The 18,564-nt window shown below is 44.9% G+C and overlaps 2 protein-coding genes across 2 annotated transcripts in view; both read right to left on the reverse strand.

Annotated features, from left to right (window-relative positions):
* Positions 1-1,629: 1,629 nt before the first annotated feature.
* PDZK1IP1 (PDZK1 interacting protein 1) lies at positions 1,630-18,509 on the reverse strand. Its single transcript, XM_075616270.1, has 5 exons — positions 18,376-18,509; positions 14,580-14,709; positions 11,961-12,081; positions 9,457-9,558; positions 1,630-3,104 (listed from the first exon to the last, which is right to left on the reverse strand). The coding sequence occupies exons 2-5, from the start codon at positions 14,644-14,646 to the stop codon at positions 3,032-3,034; spliced, it is 363 nt and encodes a 120-aa protein (XP_075472385.1). The 5' UTR covers positions 14,647-14,709; positions 18,376-18,509; the 3' UTR covers positions 1,630-3,031.
* TAL1 (TAL bHLH transcription factor 1, erythroid differentiation factor) overlaps positions 18,469-18,564 on the reverse strand; it is a 43,775-nt gene continuing 43,679 nt past the window's right edge. The window contains exon 8 of the transcript XR_012804069.1: positions 18,469-18,543. The gene's annotated coding sequence lies outside the window, so the exon portion shown is untranslated. The remainder of the gene's footprint in view (positions 18,544-18,564) is intronic.

Below are 18,564 nucleotides of genomic sequence, written 5' to 3' on the forward strand. Positions count from 1 at the left end.
TCCCAGCTTCAGCACAGGTGGTTCAATCAGTGGCTCAGTCTTCTGCTGTAGCAGGGACCGATTGAGCCACCTGTGTTGAAGCAGGGATTTCCTGAAGACCTGGCCTGTTGTGGGTTTTGGTGAGTGCAGTTGAGCCCCCCTGTTCTACAGCGTCCTCTCTCGCAGTAGCTTCCCTATAAATACATATATATTTTTTGCCCGTCCATGCTTTTAATGCATTCGAGCACAGAGGAGCAGCGCCTCCTTTCTTTCTCCAGATTAGTATTATACACATGGCCTCAATCACACATTTCTTGGAGCAGATTTCTATTTGAGAACATTATTATTGTCAAATATTTCAAAAGTGCCAATATGGTTTTTTTAAACTGCTTTGTAACTCATCCCAGATAATCACCCTACATTTGGGATATGTGAAGCTTCCGATAGGGGTATCCAAGAGCGATGACAGATTAACCCCGGATCAGGACGCAGTGTCTGGTATCTGAGCTCAGCGAATCTTCCCCTTGATATCTATAACATTCATTCCCATGTAAGCACTAATGAAAATAGTAAGATCAAATCTGGCAGTACTGGGTCTGACCAAATGTTCCGGCAAAACAGTGTCCTGCCTCCCGCAATGGTAAGAGCGTCACTCACTGCCTGCAGCACAGGGCATCACTCACTGCCTGCAGCACAGAGTGTCACTCACTGCCTGCAGCACAGAGCGTCACTCACTGCCTGCAGCACAGAGCGTCACTCACTCCGTGCAGCATATAGCGTCACACACTGCCTGCAGCACAGAGCGTCACTCATTGCCTGCAGCACAGAGCGTCACTCACTCCGTGCAGCACAGGGCATCACTCACTGCCTGCAGCACAGAGCGTCACTCACTGCCTGCAGCACAGAGCGTCACTCACTCCGTGCAGCACAGGACATCACTCACTCCGTGCAGCACAGGGCACTCACTGCCTGCAGCACAGAGTGTCACTCACTCCGTGCAGCACAGGACATCACTCACTGCCTGCAGCAGAGCGTCACTCACTCCGTGCAGCACAGGGCATCACTCACTGCCTGCAGCACAGAGCGTCACTCACTCCGTGCAGCACAGGGCATCACTCACTGCCTGCAGCACAGAGCGTCACTCACTCTGTGCAGCACAGGACATCACTCACTCCGTGCAGCACAGGGCATCACTCACTGCCTGCCTACAGAAGTGTCCTTCCTGCTAGTATCCATTTATGAATTTATCTCTCCTTGAAAACAGTACTTTTTGTATCTTCCCTTTAGCTTACCAACTTTTCAGCTTCAGGTATGAATACCTACAAGAGAAATACTGTACTAAAAACGATAGAAGAGGTTATATGGCTGGGTGCTTTCACTTTGCAACTCCCATATGCTGTTTTGGGGCATCTCACCCTTCACAAGGAAAGTGCTGACACTGTTGGTTGAATATTTAGGAAAGCTGGAAGAGTCAGCGTTTGCATTAACTGATCCTCTGACCGTTGAGCAAAACATTGACTCTCTCCTTATTAGCAATACGCTTCGCGTTCACGGTTATACTTACAATGATTTACCTGCATATTTAAAACATGCTGAAGTCGCAGCTGAAATCTATTTTCCATTAAATCATATGCTTCACTGCCACAGTGGTTTTCAATTTCAGGGAGATATTTTATTTTTCGTGTAGGGCAACTTAAATATGGCCACCATTGCTAATTTTCTAAGGAATGGTAGCAAAGAAAATAAAAATGCTTGACATGTACCCTGAAACATTACAAAGGATTTAAAGCTGCAGTTAAAGCAATATCCTACATGTGCATTTTTAATACATCTGTTCTGTACTATGAGAAAATACTTGTAGCAAAAGAAAAATGTAAAGACATTTTTAATGTATTCTAATGTAACAAGCATTTTTGTTCCTATAGCAACCATTTACAAAGTCACATCCCCTTCTGAAACAGCATCCCCTTTTTGAGCCCTGCCCTGCTAGACAGTGAACCAATTGAATCTAGTGGCTGCTTGGTCACATGATCTTCCTCACAGATCTTTGGCTGTCAGTGCAGCAGAAGATTACCCAAGATGCATTTAGTGAGCCCTGAGCCGAATTTTTGCCGATCGATCACATGAGAACGGATCGATCAGCAATTTAGCTAATTACTTGTCAGTGTGTAGATTGTATTGATGCACCTTTCGAATTAAATGTTTTTTTTAAACGACAGCTTGAACTGCAGCTTTAATACAAATACCATAAAATGATCTTAGATGCATACATTCTACGGGTGATTACCTTGTATAGATTTTCCTTAAGCATGATTTTACATTACGTTAGTGTGATAAATAAAAAAAGGGTTGTTTCTATAGACTTTAAATATGATTTACTTTTATTATAAGTTATAATACAACTATTACTTTTACCTGTGAAATACCGTACAAAATAGAGACAATGCTATCCTCCAAAATATTCAGCATTATTTTTATTTTTCGCAAGTTCCCTTAGAAAAGATTTGATTTGCATTTAATTAAGATTCAGCAAATACATAACTTCTAATGAGGGAAAAAACACTAGCCTTTTTTCACTTCCAGAAGTTGTGATTCATGTTTAATCTCTTTTTACTGTACTTGTAGTTTCTGAACCATCAGTGGAATTTGGATCAATTATGTTTCATTTGGAAAACCACCAATTTTGGAGAAAGTTGGTGTTTTTCTAAAAAAATAGAATTTTCCTTGTATTCCTCCTGGTAGCTGCTAACGGGTCATGTGTGATGTGTGAACTAGTGTCCCTTCAAGGTTGTGAAACTTGTAGGATACCTACATCTTACATTCCTTGTACCCTGAATCTTTTATCCAGACCCAGCTCTTGCCTGGATAACAATGCCGAAAAATAGCTCGGTGTCCCAAATGAACAATTTCACCTTCGATTTCAAATGGGTGCTGCAGTCAAGGCCTATACGATTTGACTTAAATCCTTCAGTGTGGAAAGGGGGTCAATGCCATTTATCTACATTCCAGCAGGAAATATCAAATCACGAGCCCTGCATGACTGTCGTAGTTTTTACATAGGAGTAGTAAGTACATTATCAGTGACGGTAGTGGGGTTGTCGTAGACATGGTCATGTTCCTTCGATCTGAGAAAAGAGAGAGATCATGTTAATGTATGGTCATATTAAACTAGGAACTTTTCGATACATTGTAAAAAGAAGTGCCATCTCCCTACAAGATGTTTTTACATATTTTGGCAAATTACAAAAACAAGGCTTTTAAAAAAAAATGTTTTATTTTAAAGAAGGGGCGACTTTTAATATAAAATATCAGGGGTGCCCAGACTACTTTTGGTTTTGACGTTGGAATACATTGGGCTATTAAAAACAGTCCTATGCTTTCCACTTGTTGACTTTGAAGTATACAAATTGCCAGCAGCAATTCTCTGTTCTGTACCAGGTAGCCTACAATTTTAGGTAGCTGTAAGTCAAATGGAAAGAATGATAATGTTACAGGTGGCGCTCCTTCCTAAATCTACTCAAAGTAGTCAAAAATATATTTTGTGAAAAGGTAACAATCAGAAACAAATGCACAAACCAGTGCAAATACCTGGGATTACATATTCTATACAAATAGAGTGACATTCAATGTGAATGTGATTTTATAAAAATAAATAAAACACTTGAGAAAAAAGTGATATTAAGTGAAAAAAGATCAAAGTGAAAAAATATCAAATTACATGACCAAGACATGGTCGCTGCTCCAACCGTCTTAAAGAAATGTCCCAGCAGATCTTCCAAGACGTAATTTTCTCCCCATTAGGGGAGCGCAACCCAAGATAGATTAAAAAAGGCACACTCTAGTGTGATACGCCTATAGCACAAGGGAATATGTGGTTAGAGATAGGAAGCTATAAACGGTGAAAGTGGCTCTCATCCTATCCGAAGAGGGAAGAAGTGGGCGAGAGAAAAAGACGCGCCTGCACCAGAGCGAAGAAAGATCTGGGAACCGTACCCTGAAGTACGGAGGATCGATCACGAGACTTCGGTATCCACGAGAGCAGAGGCAGTGAGAGGGAAAACCTCTGTAGTGCATCTTTTACACATTTCCAATGTTTTAAAGAACGTACACATTGTAAGGGTTTATTTTAGAAGTGTTTTTCAATAACAAAGTTTGTTTTTTACCGTCTGTACTAGGGCTCTCCTTTCTTTACTTCCTTGTAAAGCAGGGCTGCGCAAACTGGGGGGCGCAAGATTTTTCCGGGGGGGGGGGGGGGGAGGGCAAGGCGGTTGCAGAGGCCCCGCGCTCTTCCCTCAAGGCATTTAAATTAAATGCCGGGGGACTGCGTGAGGCCTCTGCAACTTCCCTTACCTTGTCTTCGGTGACGCGTCACCATGGCAACGCGGCGTCATTTGATGCCGAAGACAAGTGTAACCCTGGTCCCCAGCAGCTCCTGGAGACCCCCCTCCCCTGGCGCAGCTCGATCGCGGGTACTGAACAACCCGACGGCTGCTTCCAAGGGTGGGGGCTGGAGCAGGGAGCAGCGCGGCTTCTCCTGCCTGCGGCCGGTTGCCGGGGACGCGATCGGGCCGTTGCTAAGGCCGTGATCGCGTCTCTAAGGTCCCGGCGGCCGCAGAGCAGGGCGCCGCCATTGCGCTTCAAGTCGCGCATGCGCAGTGATCGCGCGAGGGCAGGAGAGCCCCAGATAGGTCGCGCATGCGCAGATAGGGGTAGGGAGCTAAGGCAGCTCTTAGGAGGTCGCGCGAGGGTAGGGAAGCATAGGGAGAGCTTGCGGCGGCCATTAGGAGTTAGTGTAGGCAGAGGGGAGGAGCGCACGCGGCCCCAATGTTATAGTAAGGGCCTCGGGACTACAATTCCCATGAGGCATAGCGAGGCAGGCACCAGGTGCTTGATAGGAGCCAATAGGGCTGCAGGACTGCCCTGGAGGAAAGAGATACATTTTCCCGGGCTTTGCATGAGTCACGTGAGTTGGAGCAGCGGAGCAGAAGGGGAAGGAAGGATGCAGGGAGTGAGTGCAACTCCTGCATCCAGATAGGTACCCTCACCCTCCAGGTAGGCCCCAACTCCCCACCAGGTTAGTGGGTAACTGATAAGGGACGGCCCCAGTTAGGGACTCTGCTCTTAGTGTGAGTGCTGTCTTGTCAGAGTCACAGCTATTAGTGCTGTGAGGTCTGACAGGCAGGCACTGTGTTTGTGCAGCACGGTTGCTGCACGGACCAAGTAAGTGGCTGTGCTTAGTGCAGGTAGCTAGTTATAGGGAGGAGTAGGGACAAGGGTAGAGGTACACCCCAGGGCCCAGTTAGTCCCCTATGACACCAGAGGAAGCTGTATGGTATAGGGTTGGCCTTAGGACAGGGAATCCTTCACCATAGTTAGAGCAGCAAGAGGGTTGCTGTCTGATCGCGTGTTCAGAGACTGTGTTAAAGAAGCACTCCGGCTGGAGATTCCTTTCCTGTGGATGCAGAGGTGCACCCACTCCTGCAGAGAGCAGTGCAGCACGCCGTGGGATCACTGTGCGGTGTTGCAGAGCTCCAAGGATTTTCCTGACCAGGACTGGTCAGGGAGGTATTATATATATTAAGTGCACCACCGGGCCCCAACACAGGGAAGCGCTATCCCTCACACTCACACTGGTCTTTATTGCTATGGACACTCAAGAGACTGAGGGGAATGTGATGATGGACATGTGGGTGGGGGGATGGTACACAGTTGTATTGATGCACTTTTATTGATATAGTGTTTTGAAGTAAGGTGTTGTCATTGTTCATTCAGTAAACCTGTTATCCATAATACTGTGTATGTGGTTTCTGAGTGGGTTCCTATGTTAGGGTCATTCTACACGTCCATAGAATCCTACATAGGTGGAGGCGCTGAACGAAGATCCGTTCCAGAGGATTCACCCCAGGCTCTCATTAGCGGAGGCTCAGACTGCCTGTGAGCCTGCAGGTATACGCACCACACCGGTAACACTGCATGTTCTACTCACCCACACTATATATGAGATTGGGTGGGGTGGAATACCCGTTACACAAGGTAAAGAGGGGGGGCGTGAGCAGGGAGGGAAGCAGGCGGGGGGGGGGGGGTCAGCGGGGAAAGACTGCACACCCCTGCTGTAAGATATTACACACTTCAGACTACTATGGATTAATATGTCACTGTTTTGGATATAGATAGAGGGTAGTGCACGCACTCAGTCACACTGGTAAATGAGGGGTACTTAGCTGCCGGTGCACTGGTTCTAGGGAGCTCCTGACATCCCAAAGTAGTCCAGTAGGTAATGAAGAAACAGGCACACGGTCTTAATTAGCAACAAGAAGGTTTAATGTGCCATGAAAACCAATGTTTCGTCAGTACAATTCTGCCTTTCTCAAGGTTATCATGGCACATTAAACCCTCTTGTTGCTGATTAAGACTGTGTGCCTGTTTCTTCATTACCTACTGTTTAGGATATGCCTTTTTTTAAGGAGAAATGTGAGTAGGACTAAATCTCTCTAACCACATATTCCCATAAGCCATAGGCGTATTACACTATGTTGTGCCTTTTTTTTAATCTATTTTGGGTTGCGCTCCCCTGATGTGGAGTCAAATAGAAAGGCTGGTTGCGGGTACAAAAGAGATCTTATTCTTCTTTACCAAATGTGCAAAAACTAAAAACCTTGAGTGGGGATCAAACCTTTTATGGACCAATATAATAGCTCCTTGATAGCTGTAATTTGCACCAAAGATTCCTAACAAGTCTGTTTTGTTTAGATAAAAAAAGAGCAAGTGAAGAAGTAAAGTGGAGGGACTTGTGATGTGGGGTATTACCCTTACTCTGCGTTCCCTTTCCCGGAGCAACATATTTGGAGTTGCAAGAAGAGGTAAAACACAGAGTTATTATTATCACTTATTTATAAAGCGCCAACTTGTTGCGTAAGGCTAAGGCCCCGCTCCCAGAGTCAGCGCACCTGCGCTGCTGACAGGCGGTGCGCTGAGATACACAGACCGCGATCTGCGGTCTGTAGGGAGCGGGAGCCGGAGCGGGAGGTGGGCGGGAGGTGGGAGGTTTGATCGGGAGGTGGGCGGGAGGTGGGCGGTTTGACAGGGAGGGGGGGCGTGGCTTGAGCGGAGGGACCCGCTACTCTCCCCCCCCTCCCTCCACGGACTCGGGCTGGAGCTGGAAGGTAAGTTTAAACACACACACGCAGGCACTCATTCATACACGCGCACACACACACACAGGCAGGCACTCACGCACTCATACACACACGCGCGCGCACACACACAGGCAGGCACTCACGCACTCATACACACACACACACACACAGACAGAGGCAGGCACTCGGGCACACACACACACACAGACAGGCACTCACGCACTCAGACACATACACACACAGACAGACAGGCACGCACTCAGACACACACACAGAGAAAGGCACTCACCTGCTTTCACTCCACACTCCTCCCCGCTCCCCGAAGCCTCTCCTCCTCCCGAAGCCTCCCCTCCCCATTGGCTCACAGCCACACACGTCACGCGTCAACGCTAGGAAACACCATTCTCTGGTGTCTCCAGCGGCTGACGCGCTACAGCGTGTAGTGCTCTGTGCAGCCAGGGGGGACCGGGACCGGCTCGCGAGGATTCCCCTGCTGGTGGGGAACTCGCGACCCGCCGCCCGCGCCAACGAGCGCAGCGGGACCGAGGCCTTATATAGTACCATATAATGCACGGTTCTCAACCGCAGTCCTCAAGACCCCCCCCCCCCTCACCCCACCCCCAACAGGTCAGGTTTTCAGGACATCACTGCTTGAGCATAGGTGGTATAGTCTACGACTGAGCCACCTGTGCTGAAGCAGGGATATCCTGAAAATCTGGCAGGACTGCAAATAGGGTTAAATGCTTATATAGAATATATGGTTAAATCTCCTGCATTAAGGAGCAAGCTTAACCCTTTTGCTGCCAGAGAAACAAGCAAAAAATTAGTTCAGACAACTCAGAATCACAGGACCATTTAGTGAACTTCCTACCGAGCTTGATGCTACGGTCTAGAAAAGTCACACAATGTGGTCATGTGTGACACGAACAAAGGGACGGATTGTACCAGATGTGCTAGTGAGCTTAATGTGAGACGTGTACTTAATATAAAAAAGGTAGGGTGACTACTCAAACTGTTACACAATAATATCCACATAAGCTACAGCACAACATACAAATAATACAGTGCAAATATAATGTTCTGAGAGAGCCACTGTCACTACAGAGTATAATCGTGACATAACCTACATCAATATAATTATGAATAAAACGAAAATAGCCGTGTAATTATGTCACGATTATACTCGGTGTTTAAACATAAAGGGTCATAAACTTGGCATTGCGATTGCCTCACGGTCATCACCACACATGGTCAGTAATCGGTGACCTCTTGCTACATAGCAGTTTGCAATGTGACATAGAAGGGGTTAATATGTGTAAATAGAAGATGGAGTCATTTGTTTTTATCTGAGCCAGGATCATTTTGTATATTTCTATTTCCAGGATAAAAAGTGGACTTTATATTAGGAGAACCACATATACAGGCATACCCCGCATTAACGTACGCAATGGGACCGTAGCATGTATGTAAAGTGAAAATGTACTTAAAGTGAAGCACTACCTTTGTCCCACTTATTGATGCATGTACTGCACTGCAATCATCATATACGGGCATAACTGATGTAAATAACGCATTTGTAACAGGCTCTATAGTCTCCCCGCTTGCGCACAGCTTCGGTACAGGTAGGGAGCCGGTATTGTTGTTCAGGACGTGCTGACAGGGCATGCGTGAGCTGCCGTTTGCCTTTTGGGCGATATGTCCTTACTCGCGAGTGTACTTAAAGTGAGTGTCCTTAAACAGGGGTATGCCTGTATGTTGTTACCGTGGCACAAATAATCTTGTTCTAGGTTTAGCTTGTGATACAGTTTGCATGCAGCATACTCACGGGCCACGCGCTGCATGTACTGTGCATTGTATTGTATTGTAGGTACACTATGCTAGGCCACTGTACCTCTGGAATTGCAAACCAACATATTTACTATACCCTAGGGACAGTGGTGGATTGAAAATGTTGCCGCCCATAGGCACTTACCCCGGCGCGCGTCCTCCTGCACAGCCACACTCCTTCTGCAGCGTCAAACGATGCCGCAACGTCACTTGATGCGTTTCCATGGCAACGCGATGCCATGTGATGTCACGTTGTCATGGCAACACGTTGCCACGATGCTGCAGAAGGAGGAAGGTGGTGCAGAAGGCAATCAGTGGGGAACAGAGCGGCCCCAAAATGTTGCCGCCTTGGCCCGGGCCAAATGGCAAATCCGCCACTGCCTGTGGATCTATGAAGTGGTAGAAGAGTTCTCCACCCCTCAAGAAATGAAGGGGTTAACAAAACCCACATATGTGAGCGCAAGATGCTCCCGGCACCAGGAGAGGCACCGATTGCATGCGGTGTGATACAGACCTGACACTGCCTATTGTCCTTGAATAATGTCCATAGGTTCCATTTGAAAACACTTCTCCAGACCCTTGGGCCTTCATTGTGGTGTCTGACTGGATGTTACCTCTGAAGGGGAAACAGAGGCAGGTAAACAAGGAGAGAACAATATTGCCACAAACATAGAAATACATGAGAAGGAAGGACCGCGCGCTGTACGCTGCCCACTTTCCTACAGGGCGCTAAAAACACAGACTTTACCAAATCAATCTCTTTTAGGTAGTATTGCCAACATCTGCAGGTTCCCCGGGGTCTATTCAAAGATTTTCTTTGACAATATTAAACCGTAACACTACTGCTGGGAGGTAGTGCAATGACTCTACGACTCCTATAAAAAATGATCTAAATGTAATAAGGCAGAGTTGTCAGAGTGAGCGGATATTGGGGTGATGGGGCGGGGTGATATATCACTATGGAAATAGAGGTCAGTCCTGTCACTTTTCCTGAAACTCGTCCGTCTGCAGAACAGGTCCAAAAAGAAAACATATTTGCCAAAGAAAATAGCACTGAAACCCACCGTGATACATTTTCCATTCGGTAAAGCAGTTATGGCAACTTGTGGATTAGCAGACAAATGTACAAGGAGTCCAACACAAAGATTATTATTTATCCTATTTGTTACCCTCCTATTTATTCTGCGGTCCAGACACACACTACATGCCTCTCATGTCATACGGTGTAATACTATAGGGATCATTTATTAAATACTCACAAGCTGCAAGTCATGGGACAGAAACACCGATTTGTGAGATACAACAGGTAAAAGGTTAAGGGATTTTTTTTTTTAATATTCCTAGTGGTGTTTTTTGCAGCAGGGAGGCAGTGAAGCGGTTAAGGGGGTGGGGGGGAGATATTGGGACCACTAATATATTTCTGCTTAGCCCTCTCAGTATTGGAGGGGTCAGCAACACATTGCTCTGCCCTGAAGGGGTTAATGCCTATTGGTGGTTAGCTTCTTCCTCTTCTTGATAGCCACGCCTGCAGGGTGCTCGCCCCATCACTAATCTGTAGGGGACCCGACTACGTCCAAACTGGTGGATGCTGCTCAGTGTTTGGCTCAACGCCCAGACTGACTTGGTCGGTTTGCCACAAAGCTAATGAGTGATGAGATGCTCAGAACAGCGAGAACCTGCTCAGCAGGACAGGAACCACTAGATCGGCCCAGGGTGGAATGAGGTTATTGTACTGGAGTAATGCTTATGTTTCATTCCAATGAATACGTCTATACGTCAGCTCTTGCATAATACTCTGTATTACACTGGCGACACACTTTATTCGAGCTCGGCTAGTCCCACGAATTCGGGTATACCCGGGTGTATTGAGGTTTGTGACTGTTTTCTGCCCGAGTGCATTGAGGTATTTTCCAGGCAGGGATTGAAGCATTTTATTCCCGCTGGCTGCAATACTGCACAGTATATATATATATACTGCATTACAATTCATGAATTTATGCCATCTGGTAGACACGCGAAGCATTGCAGCCTATTAAATCCTAATCATTATCATTTAAGAGATCAGCCGCCCATCAGCCAGGCATGAACCCAGGCTGGGAAGGCAAATGCAACGGGGCTTGTCAGAGGTGAGGAGCGGCGCATTCCAGGTATCTGCCAGGTACATACTGGGTATTTGCTCGAATAAAGTGTGTCGCAGCAGTATACCAGTCTGTTTACTGCTCAATGTAAAACTTTCACAGACAGCAACATACGCTCAGAAAGTATTTTACACCAACCAGAAAGTTATAGTACCCAAGGAAGAGCGGGATCATGAAGGAGGCCAATCTGAGATTTACATGGTTTTTTTGTTGTTGCTTTAAACAAAATCTATTTATACTACAGGGATCATATTCTGTTTATGTTCTAGAGCAGGAGTGACCAACTCCAGTCTTCAAAAGGCCACCAACAGTTCAGGTTTTAAGGTTATCCCTGCTTCAACCCAGGTGGCGTGGCTCAGTCAATGACTGAGCCACCTGGGCTGAGCAGGGATAACCTTGTTGGTGGCCCTCGAAGACTGGAGTTGGCCACCCCTGGTCTAGAAAGTGGGAAATATCTACTTGTTAGGTTTTTAAACGGCTTCTCTAATAAATGTGAAGAAAACAAGTCCCAGTATGTCCTGAACACTCAAATTATCAGCAGCATTAAAGCAGTAGGTTCCACTTATCGACGGGTGCTCAGGAGCTGAACTGTGATATTCTTAACTCCAGGAACCCCCCAGTTCCTGAAAACATTTACCTTTCCATTTTCCATTTTTTTTTAAATTCCCTTTGAGGAAATCAAAATGGCTGCAGATTCAGCCTCACTTTGGTGGGCCAATAGGAAGCCACCACATCGTCAGTTCACAACATCACAGCTTTACATTGAATTACTCTGGCGGCCTGAAATCTAAATAATATTATTACACATCCTGCAACATAACAGATATAATGGAGAATTAAAGCCCCCCCACCCCCCTTGGCATGAGGTTCGTTAACTCACTCTGTTCTCTTCTCCCAAACTCTGTTCGCCACGTAGACCGCAAGCACAAGAAACAGGAACACGGCCACAGCGATGAGTCCCGTTAGCCACTGGGGAAACTGCCTTCCATTGATGTTGCGACCTGTCAAACACATTGAAACACCCGCTGTAACCCCTTCCATGCCAGCGGGGCCAGCAACATATTGCACTCTGAAGAAATAAATACATTGTCGTACATACACATTGAATAAATGGCAGATTATTTTAGATGCTAAAATGATATAATTGCCTTTTAAACAGGGCCGGGTGTAATTAGGACAGCTCAGAACATGTTTAACCCAGGGATTCTCAGCTCCAGTCCTCAAGGGCCACCAACAGGTCAGGTTTTCAGGATATTCCCTGCTTCAGCACAGGTGGCTCAATCAGTGGCTCAGTCAAAGAGCCACCTGTGCTGAAGCAGGGATATCCTGAAAACCTGACCTGTTGGTGGCCCTTGAGGAATGGAGTTGAGAACCCCTGGTTTAACCCTTGAGTGCGCTAATTGACAACAACAAAAAATGGGGCCTATATCCATATTTCCTAGTCTTCTAATTCCCATTTTTTTCTTTATTTGGCAAATAAACCTGCAGAGGCCTGAACCGGTGCAAACTTATTTCACCGAGAGCCCAATCTATTCCATAAGCTATAAAGCCACCGGCCTGTGCTAGAGACGCCCCCACGCTTTCAGCTCTCTTTAGTCCAGGGGTTCTCAACTCCAGCCCTCAAGACCTCCTCTCAGTCTTTGACTGAGCCCCCTGCGCTGAAGCAGGGATATCCTTAAAACCTGACCTGTTTGGAGGTCTTGAAGACTGGAGTTGAGAACTCCTGCTATAATCACGTATTCAGTGTTTGTTATTTGCTTTGGCTGTGCCGAGTTATATGTTGTTAGGCACGAAACCAAAAACGTCTGTTTGCCGTCTGTTGAAAGGTTAACTATTTGTGTGCTGGTAACGTGCTTAAATAACCGCAGCCAATTCTTACAACACCCTCTCACAAATCAGCATGCTGCTTTCTGTAAATGGTACGGTGTTTTCAAAGCATTTAGTAGCCACAAGGTAAGTATTTCAGGATATGGATACAGTACCATTTCCATAAAGGTTTGCAGGTCCCTCAGCAGCGAAAAGGGTTAATCCAAAACCCACGCGAAAGTGGCCCCTGAGGAGTCAGAAAACTGTTCATTTGTTAACATACTGTGTAACATTTATAGGTTCCCCGTATCCTAAATGACAACAAAAATGTGGGAGACGCCCAAACGTTGTTACAGCTCCGCTGCAGGCTCCTTTCTAACTCCTCGTGCTGGGGCAATGCATTGGCCTTTCTAGCACTGAAGGGATTATCCATAAGGAAGTTACAGTGGCAGCAATGGTATATTATTTGTGATTGGGATGGGCACGTTTCCCTGGTGTTAGGAAACAGGGAGCGTTGTCATTGAGTAGCACTGACCTGCTGTGGGGGGCCTGGCCTGTCTTTATTTACATGGGAATTGTTGATCCAGATGTGCGCCCTTTTGTTGTTTGGTTTCAACTAATTTTATTGACTTCATTAGTGAAAGAGATCAAGGGAGAGAACAATAATTACCAACTGCGGCTAAAATTAAACCCACAAAAAGACAATAGATATGTATTTTTTTCCCCCAACAATTTATCAATGTAATTGGCGTTATGCGAGATTTAATCACCCATAAAGTAACGCTTTCAGTGATTTGCTTTCGGTGTTTTTTTGCCCTCTGTAGCAATGCTCCTTAATCAACTAATCGCTCATTCAAACCTACCAACTGTATCCAGGTCAGTCTGTCCGTGGGTTGTATTCCTGTTGTAGCAAATCTGCAGACAAACCTGTGTCATTATCACACAGGTGACTGTGATATTCCGGTATTTAATGTGGGACAGGTGATTGATGCTCACTTATAAAGATAAGTAAACATATTTATAAATATTTTGTTTAAAAACGTGTCTCTTTAGTAACCCGACGTGCTTGAGAGGTTTTACAATCCTTCTTTATTTTAGTCACATGAAGAAGTAACGTTATCATTTGCAGGGTGATTAGATCTGGTACAGTATGATGCTCATATCCTTTGTTACCAGAGGGGCCGGCAATGCATGGGGTTAATCTTGGCTTTGGTCCGGTAAGTAGAAATGCCCCTTTAAAGCCATTTACCTAAATTTAAATCCAAAACAAACTCTGAGCAGCCAAACATGAATGTTACAAAATATATCATACACACTGCAGCCGGCCAGCAAATACCTGACCTGGGATAGAAAGTCCAGTGATTTCAGAGTTAGACCTTTTGAAATGTACTCCTGTCCTGATCTTTAATACAGCAGAACACTTTACTTTGCAATGTGTTGCAGGTACCAAAGTGTGAGGTGCTCATTATAAATGGTACAGAGCAAAGTTTGCAAATAATAATTGATTTTTTCTTGTAGATCGCTGGCAGTGTAAGCAGCGCTGTACATAGAATTTTTGCAGGCACAAGTTCCTGCCCCTTAGAGCTTACAATCTATGTTTTTGGTGCCTGGGGCACAGAGAGATAAAGCCCAACGTCACAAGGATCTGACATCGGGATGTCCGTCAGCGGAGCACATTATCAGGGTAACATACCTTGCTGGCCGCTGACCTGTCCCAGTGTAATTAGAAGGGTAAGAAAAGCAAGTCGCAGGGAAACCATGATGCCTGGGAGAGACTTCTCTGGTGCCTCCTGTGTGGATTAGGACTGGATATTCACATCGCTCTGCAGAACAAGGAAGAATTCCAGAGCGGTTAATGCTAAATCGGTAGGGTGTGGGGATACACCCCTCCGAGCTCTGGGAGGGACCTGACTAATTACTCACTACACAAACTATTTACCTTCAATCAGAATCCATTGTTCTTTTTTTAATCTTCTCTTACAATATTTAATAGGGTGTATTCCTTTTTGAGATGAACCCCATTTCTGTTTAACATTTCCTTTCCTGTGGTCACACGCAACATCATCGTCAAATTAACATTTTTATCTTGGAGATATGAGGTCAAAATATTTCTAAGAATTAATGGGATTTTCTAAAACAAATCTCCGTTCCTGATCTGTAACGTTATTACATTTCTCCGGTATTCTTGCCTTCATCAACTGTGAGCCCAGAATTAAACAAAAGCAGTGTAAAATGGAATGTGACGTTTTATCATATTTCTTATTGTGCCTTAATAAGGGGTAGAAAGTTCCAGTGAACACTTCTGTCTGGGATAGAACAGCATGGCAGCTAGAATCAGATAAAGCTTTAATTCCAGCCTTAGGATGTCACGCCCTCACTAGAGAGGGAGCAGCCAATGAACTATGAGGATGAGACAAGCAGGGAAACCAGAGAGAGTTTATAACAACCCCAGTTGGAAATGTTATGGTTAGTATAGTGTTTTTTTTAACATGGGTTCCCAGGAACCCTTTGCAGGGCAAACCGGCAAATTTCAGGTCATTAGAAAATTGTACCAAAATGCAGAAGAATTTACAATGCATCTGATCTCAGACACGCTATTAGAGAGGGTTGGGGATCCTTACAATGTATTCGATCTCAGATGAGCTATTAGAGAGGGTTGGGGTTCCTTACAATGCATCTGATCTCAGACACGCTATTAGAGAGGTTTGGGGTTCCATATAATGCATCTGATCTCAGATGTGCTATTAGAGAGGGTTGGGGTTCCTTACAATGCATCTGATCTCAGATGTACTATTAGAGAGGGTTGGGGTTCCTTACAATGCATCTGATCTCAGATGCGCTATTAGAGAGGGTAGGGGTTCTTTACAATGCATCTGATCTCAGACACGCGATTAGAGAGGGTTGGGGTTCCTCAGATTTTCCAATATTGTTATAGGGTTCTTTAATAAAAAAAAAGTTACAAAAAAAACCACTACGTTAGTATTTCTAATCGGCTGTTCTGCAATATGGTGCATTTAGTTTATAAGTGGATTTGGGTGGGACTACACCTTTTAGTCAATTCTGGCGTTCTGATAAAGTTCACCTAAAGAAGCCGTTTGTTTTTACAGATTAATGGGTAACCAAATAACTATTTTTCTGCCACACTGTCACCCACTAAATGATGAAGCTAATCTCGCTCTCCTTGTCCAAATTCCTCCATCACTGGAAGCTGCTTACTCTTTGGAAATCATTCACTTGGAACCAACAGCCTAGAAAAACCTTTCTTATCTCTTTTTGGCGCTCTCTTTGGAGCTCCTGCATCAACAATATATGCTGCAATTGCAATAGATTGAAAGTAATCCGACCGCTTCTAACATTTAAAAAATTTTTTTTAAATAATGTGAGAGAGCAAGTAAGGCCAAGCACTGGACAGCATAAAAGAAATGACTATAGTATATAAAATACACAAGAGATTTGTGTAAAGTTTAATATATGTCTTTAAGGGTTGGTACATTTTATATACTCTGTTTTTCAACCACGGTTCCTAGGAACCCTTCGGTTTTCCTGGCATCCCTAAAGGGTTCCCTGTAATTTTAAGGTCATGTAAAAAATGTACCAAATACAGAAGAATTCACAATGCATCTGATCTCAGACGCGCTATTAGAGAGGGCTGGGGTTCCTTACAATGCATCTGAGCTCAGACACGCTATTAGAGAGGGTTAGGGTTCCTTAATATGCATCTGAGCTCAGACACACTATTAGAGAGGGCTGGGGTTCCTTACAATGCATCTGAGCTCAGACACGCTAATAGAGAGGGTTGGGGTTCCTTAATATGCATCTGAGCTCAGACACACTATTAGAGAGGGCTGGGGTTCCTTACAATGCATCTGAGCTCAGACACGCTATTAGAGAGGGTTATGGGTCCTCAGAATTTCACATAAAGTTCCTTAACCAAAAAAAGGCTGGAAACCATTGTCGTTCGTGTGGTTTTCGTACAAAAATCCATATTTTCTTCAATATGTGGTTCCAGCTGAAAATGGCTCATACTGAAGCTTCAGAATGTAAAGCAGGGGTCTCAAACTCAGTGCTCAAGGGCCACCAACAGGCCAGCTTTTATGGATATCCCTGAAGCAGGGTTATCCATAAACGTTGGCCTGTTGGTGGCCCTTGAGCACTGAGTTTGAGACCCCTGGTATGAAGAGTTTACCACCTAGTGTTAATGTAAGAAGGTATTCTGCGCCTATTTTGGGAAGATATCCCTCCTAACAGTGTTTTTTTGTTTTGTTTTTTTTAAACATATTTTGTTAAAGGAGACCACCCACAGGGGGTTATTCATTAAACTGTGAGAGTGCCGATCGGGGCACTATCGCTAGAAAACTCCTGTTAACTTCAATGTGCTCTGATCACTCCGCACTGTCACCGCTTAATGACTAACCCGCTCAGTCTCCTTGGAAATCCCTCTTTAAATTTCATCAACCTTGTCATTTACAATTGTAGCACTGATGGTGAATAACGTGTGATATGAAATTAACTGAAACTTGTCTAAAATGGGGGAATATTTATTCAAACACCCAGACAATGAAATGAGGCAGGAGCCCTATTTAATAGAGTACTCATTATATTCTTCTAAAAATACTAATCTATGCAACAAGTGGAGAGATATCCACGAACACACCTGAGATTTTAATATATTTTGCAGAACTCTCTCCTATTTCGGGGACTGGCTGGAGATGGTTTTTGCTTGCAAACTTTGAAAAATGTGTGAAATGTGTTATTGTGCTTAAAAAATGGAAATGTTAGCATGGTTCACAAACATAGGTGAAAAGTTTGCACATAATTATTAACCATTTGTTATTTATATGATATGTATTACTACTGTGAAGCGCTATGTACATATATGGCGCTATATAAATAAAGACATACAATACAACCATACTTATCAGCAACTCTACTACACATGTGAAGCCTCTAGGGTCTTACCACCTGAGATTTGCAATCAAACTTATACCAATATACAGTAATAACCAGCATAAACACACAACATTACTGCTTCTGAATGATAGAGCCTGGGTGACCAGTGCTACCTGTACTAGATTGGTATCCCTCCACAACTAGGGTCACCAGACGGCTTCTCCAAAAATACTGGACACAATGGTGAAAGGTGCAACCCCTTTTGAGACACAAACACACGCTCGAGAGATACACATACACACACACACACATCTCTCTCCACTCCATGCTGTTTCCTCCTCTCCTTGGCCCCACCCTCAAGCTCCTGACACCTCCTCCTGATTGGCTACATTACCCAGCAGCAGAGCAAATCAGGTCTCTATGTCCAGAGAGGTAATACAGGACACATACATGTCAAGTTTTACCTCAAGTTTTTACCTCCCTTCCCCCCCTCCCCCCCCCTCTTCCTAACATACTATAAAAAAAAACCTAAACGTGCTGCTGTGTGGAACACTTAACAGAGAGATTGGGAAAGTGCCTGCCTCCTCTCCCACTCTTACCCCGAGTGCTGATGTCATGGCACACATGGTGGCAGTGGCAGTGGTAGTGCTGGAGGTGATAGTGGGGGTTTGGGCCTCCCAGGTCCCCCTAATTTTTAAGCAGGGTGCAGGTGCGCCCCATCTGCCACAGTCCTCACACTCCTTTCTTCCTCCTCTCGTTTTCCTCCTCTTCTCCATATTAAATATAAC

Source organism: Ascaphus truei, chromosome 10 (genome assembly GCF_040206685.1).
Source record: "Ascaphus truei isolate aAscTru1 chromosome 10, aAscTru1.hap1, whole genome shotgun sequence".
Lineage (NCBI taxonomy): Eukaryota > Metazoa > Chordata > Amphibia > Anura > Ascaphidae > Ascaphus > Ascaphus truei.

Excerpts from the sequence above, each read along its gene's own strand:
- PDZK1IP1 (XM_075616270.1), bottom strand. The coding sequence starts at position 14,646 with ATGGTTTCCCTGCGACTTGCTTTTCTTACCCTTCTAATTACACTGGGA. Across the intron at positions 12,082-14,579 it reads ACAGGTCAGCGGCCAGCAAG|GTCGCAACATCAATGGAAGG; the intron begins GTATGTTACCCT and ends TGTGTTTGACAG. Across the intron at positions 3,105-9,456 it reads AGGACAATAGGCAGTGTCAG|ATCGAAGGAACATGACCATG; the intron begins GTCTGTATCACA and ends CTCTTTTCTCAG.